Consider the following 7,267-nt stretch of genomic DNA (forward strand, 5'->3'; position numbering starts at 1 on the left):
CCCAGCTAACTCCCTGTTTAGCGTCCTGTACGACAATTTGTAACTCACAAGATTTTGATGTTTTTTATTATCTTTTGTGGAGCATTGATATGAGGATTTAACAGGCCTCATTAAAACAGCAGCAAATTCTGATACCAGATGATAAAACTTCTCAATCCACCATTAATTTACATGACTAACATGAGCAGAAATGTCTGTGAAGGTTCTCAGTCATCCAGGTCATCGTAGTCAAAGGAGTTTGCAAAGAAAAGCGTCTGGACTTCTTTAAGTTGCTTGAAGACGTTTCACCTCTCATCCGAGAAGCTTCTTCAGTTCTAAGGTCAAATGGCCGAGAGTCCCAGATTTAAACCCAGTGGGAGTATCCCCCAAGGAGGGACAAAGGACCCCTGGTGATCCTCTAATCACATGCGCCCAGGTGTGAAAGCGGGTGTGGGACCTAATCAGCCAGGGTTTCGGGTGAGCTCATTGTGAAACCTGGCCCCACCTTGTCATGTGAATTCCTGAGGTCAGATGGCCCAGGATGTGAGTGGGCGTTAAGGCGTCTGGGAGAGCAGAAATGGGTTGCTCTCTCAAGAGGCTCAGAATGAATTAATGCAGTTTAAGAGCCACTTAAGATAAAACACCACTTAACTGTTTAAATGCATAAACACTGCATTTACCAGGAATTCCTCACATCTAATGGATAAGCAGTGAACTACAGACAGAGAAGCCAAGAAGGACCGCTGAGCGACACTGCAGTTTGTGTAATGAAATATACAGTGTACATAAAACTGACTTTGCCATGTGAAAAAATCTTCATGTTACTTTTACTTCCATGGTCGATTTTATGAACATCATGCATTTGTAACTAACTTTAAAATAATCGAGACATGGAGCTCAAAGGCTGAAGAATTTTACTGAAGTACAGAATCAGTTATATCAACACATTTTTGAGTGTCTGTCATTTATTTCTTTTTTATGCAGCTGTTTTTTTAGTTGACTGTAGTGGAAAAATACTCCTTTAACAGCAACAAACAAAGGTTCAACATCCAATTCTTTTCCCCATTGATGTGTTAAAGTCTTTAGAATAAAGGATATGAACACATTTATGTTTGTTTGAGCTTTAATTAGTGTTATCATTTTAGGACCCAGTATTTCATTTCATTTCATTTAAATATATCCTAACTTTCAATATGAACTGTTAATACATCCTATAACCTACCCTAAAGAACAGGAATGACTGGATGACTGCTTATTTAGTGTCTAATCTCACATCTCTCCAAAGGTGTCATCCATATGAGTCTCTCAGCAGTATTTTCAGTTTCTGTCTGCTGAGCTGAAACAGGTTCACATAATCCTTCTCCAGAGTTCCCAGACAACCATGGCAACACCACTACAAAGGCAAGTAGTGCTCAGGTCTCCACACAACAGTCCATATGCTTGAGACAGGTTTGAACTGGCCTGTTACAATTTTATTATACTAAACTCAACCTACTTCTGTTTTATTGCTTATGTTTTAATAGGTTTTTTTTTTTGTTTTGTTTTGTTTTGTTTTCACTTAGTGTGGAGCCACACTTTAACAGCTATGTCTTAATCAATAAACTTTTCTTCCACTTCATTTTCCAGTCTTCAGCTCTGAGGGAGTCCTGAGCACTGATTTTGCGACAATAATTCTCTGACCATCTTGAACCAAATGTGTCTTTTGGAAGGAGCTCAGTCAATGAAAATGTTTACAGTTCTAGGGGAAAAAACAGCAGCTACTTTTAGCTGCTCTCTTATTCACATGAGGTCAGAAAAGTAAGTAGCTCAGCATGTTTGATGGAGAAGATTTTTATGGGAGATAGCCTTCCTGACACAAATACACCCCGAGGCATTTGTGTCCTCCTGGACAACCAACCACCAAATGTGCTTTTGTAGCCCACAGGTCCACACTATTCACTAGCAGCAGCAAAATTCAAACTGCTCCCAAAAACCAGAAACTGTCAAAACACTGCGTCTCTCCATTCTTTGGGCTGTGCCTCACACAAGAAAGCAGAGAAAAGATTAAGAGATAAACAATCAACAACCATTTTACAGTGTGTGAAGGGTATTTACTGAGTGAGCCTTGTCAGCACCTGAGTAAGTAAAGGTGCTGTTTGGGGAAATCAAGCAGCAGCTGGGAGGGAGGGAGAGAAAGTGAAGGGGAAGGGGAGAGAGAAATTAAGTGCTTTCAGTATCCAGGTGACAGGGTTATAAAGAGCATGCATTCAAATAATGTGCTCAGTGGCTTTTACCAGGCAACTGAAGAACAATCAAACAGAAACCTGCCTCTATGCAACCAGCAAAGATTTACCACCGTGTAACAGCAAATGCTTTAGAATTAAAGCATTTTAGAACTACATGACAGCAGGCAATATTGCCTGTGAAGCTAGGAGTGTACATATTTTTGTTTATGTTGAATAAATAATGAACAAGTGGATGAAGGGACGGAAAAAAAACATCAAAAACATTATCATCAAAGCCACGGGACACTGAAATCTTTCCAAATGACTGAATTTGATACTTATTTACTATGGTAAATGGCCTGCATTTGTATAGCGCTTTACTCAGTCCCTAAGGACCCCAAAGAGCTTTACACTACATTCAGTCATTCACCCATTCACACACACATTCACACACTGGCAATGGCAAGCTACATTGTAGCCACAGCTGCCCTGGGGCGCACTGACAGAGGCGAGGCTGCCAGACACTGGCGCCACCGGGCCCTCTGACCACCACCAGTAGGCAAACATGGGGTTAGTATCTTGCCCAAGGATATTTGGCATGCAGAACTTTTCACATAGTACAACATTAGCCAATAGGCTACAACATTTTTTTGTTTCTTGCTACAGAAAATTTATGGAAATGATTGAACACAACTGTGGTAGAAGCAGTCTGCATTTTACGTGTGATTAACTGTTACATGTGAGAAGTTGTTATCGAATCATGTACAGGTAATTTTTTTTTACCATAGTTAGTACAGTAAGATGTGAAACTGCTCACACTATCTGCTAAAATACTAATGCATGTAGGTAACAGCTTAAATAAATACTTTAAATATTTCAGTTTCATTCATTGTTATGTGAGGAACCAACCATGATTTATTCTAACATCGACTTAACGAGAGCGTCTGTGATGTAGTAGCTCATCTGGATCATAATCCATTTGTGTAATGCTGAAGTAAGAAGTTCTGTTGGCTCTGCTTGGCTTTACTGTAAAAACTAATGACAATTAAAATCCACTGAGAACTCAAGAAGAGTCCCAAACCAGTAGTGATTCTTGTGAACCAAGATGTTCTCATCCCAAAGCGTAACATTTTACACTATGTGACAAATTGTCGGTATGTTACACTTTTGACCACATATGACCTTGGACCCAGTTTGAGTGAGGACCTATTACATAATAATCATGTGCGTATTTCACTATAATATGACAAATACTCAAGGAGTAAAAATATAGATGTCTCACCATGACTCATCAGTCATTCTTTTGACATATGACTGACTTTACTCCACACCCAACTCTGCTATGGTAGTTTAAATCAGATAGGACTACTGGGAATGAAATTTGAGAAATTATATATGAACAAAACCTCACAAACTTAGTAAAACATCTAAAAACACTAATACCAAGGCAGCAGTTGTTCTTTACTTTGTAAAAAGAGTACCCATATACAAAAATACTGGGGTCTGTCAGTGCTACGCATTAGCCCCCTAGATGCACCTGGGTAACATCTTTCTTTATTGATCGCCACAGGAAAAGTGTGTTACATTTTATATGACACTAAATACAATACCGCTCTTTCTTTGTCACTTAGGACAAACAAAAAAAAGAACCAATGAAATGAATGTTTCAGCTGAAACTGTTATTCAAGCTACTTTACCTGCTCCATGTAAAATTTGCACTTGTTGGCTGGCTTCTGTCACACACTCAAATGAGTCCTCAGATTTTGCTCTAATGTTCACTTCTGTGGGAGAGACTGCAAGAGCAGAAAGACAACGGTGTTAATCCTGAACTGAGGACACAGTAATAACATGAAAATAATGTTTCGCCTATGTTTTCTACATCTTGATCCAAGTTCGACAAACTTTTGGGACTGAGGCTGATGTTGTAATATTCATGCCATGATTCAGTCTTTATCAATAACAATGGTCTTTTTAAATCAGTCTAGATGTTTTTGTCTTTCAGAAAGTATTTTCCCATCTATTGTGACAACATGCTACAGTGTGACAAACAGGAGGCAAAGTCATGAGATTTGGGATGTTTCACTCCCATTCATTTAAAAACAAAAGAAGAACAAACTCCAGAACAAAGAAGAAAAACAAAGTATCTAGATGTCTGGATTGGACTGGATCCTCTTTCCAGTAACAAACATTTAGGTCCACTTTCTTAGTTTTAAGTCATTTCCTTGAGGGTTTTGTCAAATATCAAAGTAAAACTGCCTCTGTTTACATCATTTAATGATGTAAGGAGTCACAGCTAAAAGCTTTATGTGTAGTAAAGTGACTAAAACTTTACTACACATAAAGCTTTTAGCGATTTCAGAATTGGGAAACAGATCATTTCTATCAGTCCCTCAGTAGAGCTGTAGGTATTTTGTCTTTTGTAAATGAATTTTTCAGTCGTTTCCCTAACAGAGTCCTGCAATTGAGTCTGTTCATGCATTGCGACAGATGTGTCCACTGGCTAATCCACTAGCAATCTTTGCAAAGATTTCCAAGAAAAAAAAACAACAAATACATCAACCATGGGTAAAAGACAAATAATAAACTACATCAGCAGCTGATACTCACAGTAGACCTGTATGGTGAAGGGCAGGGTTTCTTCTCTAGACAGGGAGTCACCGCTGATGACACACTGGACCTGGTGACCGTTAATCTCTCTCGTAGGAACACCAAACAGAGAGCTGACTGTGGTAGTTGTATTGTTGTCATAATGTGTGGAGTTTGTTGTCGATCTCACGTTGTCTCCCAAAGCACCAGTGAGCCACCTCACCTCTGCAGGAGGCTTCGATCCAGCAGCCGTGCAGGTAGCAAATAAAACCTCTTCTGTGCCCAAAGTGGGAAGGTTGTCCTTGATGTTTGTGAAAGGAGGCACTAGGAGAGTTACAGCACCAAAATAAATCAATAAATCAATCAATAAATAATCAGTAAATAAAATCATCCTGTTTACTATACCAAGCAAGTTTAGCGGTATCTCTGTCTTCTGATTTCCACTGGGAAACAAGGTGAAGATGCACGTGTAGCTGCCTTCATCCTTCAGGGTAACATTGGATAACTGGAGAGTTCCATTTTTGTCATTAAAATTCCCAATATATTTAAATCGAGCATCACGTCCATTGACAAATTGTGCTCCATCTCTGGGTAAGATAGTGAGGAAATTGTCATTGCGAGGTTTTTCTGTCGTCTTCCTCTGCCAGGTGATCTGTGTCAGGTCATCAGTGGTATCAGTGACATAACACGGTAAGATAGCGGTGCCTCCTTGAACCACCGTCACATTTCCACCAATCACCCGGAAAGCTGTAAAGAGTATTCAGACAAGAATTTTTTTTTTCTGTGTGTGTGTGTGTTTGTCGGGGGGGTAGCTTCATCTTTCAACCTCTCTTAGATTTACATGAGCGCTCAATCGAGATAAGCCTCCAATGAGGTAAAAATGGGAGACAAAAATTAAAATGTAATCCAGCTCCTCTCCGAACCTAGAGTGAGGTGTACTTACCCAGGAGTGGGTTATAAAGGCAAAACACAACTCTTAATCCTGGACTTTCACATTTTTAAAACATAACCATTCGAAACTGATGTTTAGTGTAGAAACACAAAGTGAGTTATAACCTACAGTCAAAACATTAAATACCAAAATAAAGTTGATCGTGAGCAGCTCACTAAAAAAGAGATGTAAGACATTTCTCTTCTACCTTCGACAAAAGCAACAGCAATAAAGGATAATCTACCTACCTTCAGCGTCTGTCAGAAGCGCTATCATCAGAAGCGCACTACGTATCATGGAGTCACATCGTAAAGGGAAACCGTGGCAGTAATTGGCACAAAAGAAAGCAGCGGCATCCATCCTCTAATCTTAAAGTTATAAGAAATGTTACATGTTCCAAAGTCCGAGAGAGAGAAAAAAACGTTGTTAGGTCTGTGAACGAAATACACATGACCACCGCTCATCGACCGTGACCGTGGTGACACGTATTCCCCCCCCCGTGGTGACACGTAACATGTTAAGGATTGTACATTAACATAAAACTGTTGTCCACACACACATATGAAGAGAGAGAGAGAGTATGCATAGTATGCAAACAGCTACCAAACAGCCATCATAATTCGTCATACAATGAGAACAGGACAAATCAACAATTGACAATGACTAATTAATATTAAAATCTGTAACATATTGTATTGTTTGGAGTTTAGTCTGCTACTGTTACTATTTTTACCATTTCTTCTTGGAGCAACTGTAACCCACATTATTTCCTTAGGGATTAATAAAGTATTCTGATTCTGATTGTTTCAGGATGACCTGCCATTATCCAATGACACATCTGCTTACCTGCATCTTTTGTTCGTTTCTCCTCCTCTTCTTTTCTCTTTTTTCTAAACTGAGCACCTGATGGCTTTGAACTTTTCTTGTCCATCTTCCGTTGGTTTTAATTTTGCACTCCAGTATGAGCACCCATCCCTCAACCCGAGGATCACCACAACATAATCTAACAGACCTACACCTTAGTTCACAGATTCACTTTGTCTAGGGTGCATTTCTGAGATTTCACACAACCCAGGATTCAAATCATGAATACATAATGGGCTTGGATTTATAACATTATGAATGAAATGTGCTCTATTTGGAAGCAGCAGGTCTCCCTCCCCTTTCGACGGGTTATGTGTGAGACTTTAAATCATCAAACTGTAAATTATAAATTTTAAAATTGTTATTGATCCCTTTACCCCGAGTCCTAAAGTGTATATTTATTTTCTTACTCTACTATATTTATTTACTTGCACGGCCTCGTCGTCTCGTCTCTCTATATACTGGACTGTATGTAGCGGCGATGACAATAAAGTTTACTTTGACATCAGCAGCGAGCAGGAGCACCGAGGGCTCTCGCGCTCACTTTTCGCGTATAGAATTTCGAAAAAACATCGGTGCAAATTATAAGTCTGTATCATAATGTCTGGTGTTTTCGTGTTTGTTGGTTTGTTTTATTTTGTTTTATTTTGCGAGTTGGCTATTAGATGCTGCTCCAGCCAGCCAGAGAATCCCCGCCGCCCCG

At 39.5% G+C, this 7,267-nt stretch overlaps 1 protein-coding gene across 1 annotated transcript; it reads right to left on the reverse strand.

Annotated features, from left to right (window-relative positions):
• Positions 1-3,866: 3,866 nt before the first annotated feature.
• On the reverse strand, positions 3,867-6,156 carry LOC120433675 (nectin-4-like). Its single transcript, XM_039600363.1, has 4 exons — positions 5,949-6,156; positions 5,175-5,516; positions 4,791-5,093; positions 3,867-3,976 (listed from the first exon to the last, which is right to left on the reverse strand). Exons 1-4 carry the CDS (start codon positions 6,058-6,060, stop codon positions 3,867-3,869), a joined length of 867 nt encoding a protein of 288 aa, XP_039456297.1. The 5' UTR covers positions 6,061-6,156.
• Between the last annotated feature and the right edge of the window lie 1,111 nt (positions 6,157-7,267).

Source organism: Oreochromis aureus, linkage group 16 (genome assembly GCF_013358895.1).
Source record: "Oreochromis aureus strain Israel breed Guangdong linkage group 16, ZZ_aureus, whole genome shotgun sequence".
In the NCBI taxonomy this organism is placed as follows: Eukaryota; Metazoa; Chordata; class Actinopteri; order Cichliformes; family Cichlidae; genus Oreochromis; species Oreochromis aureus.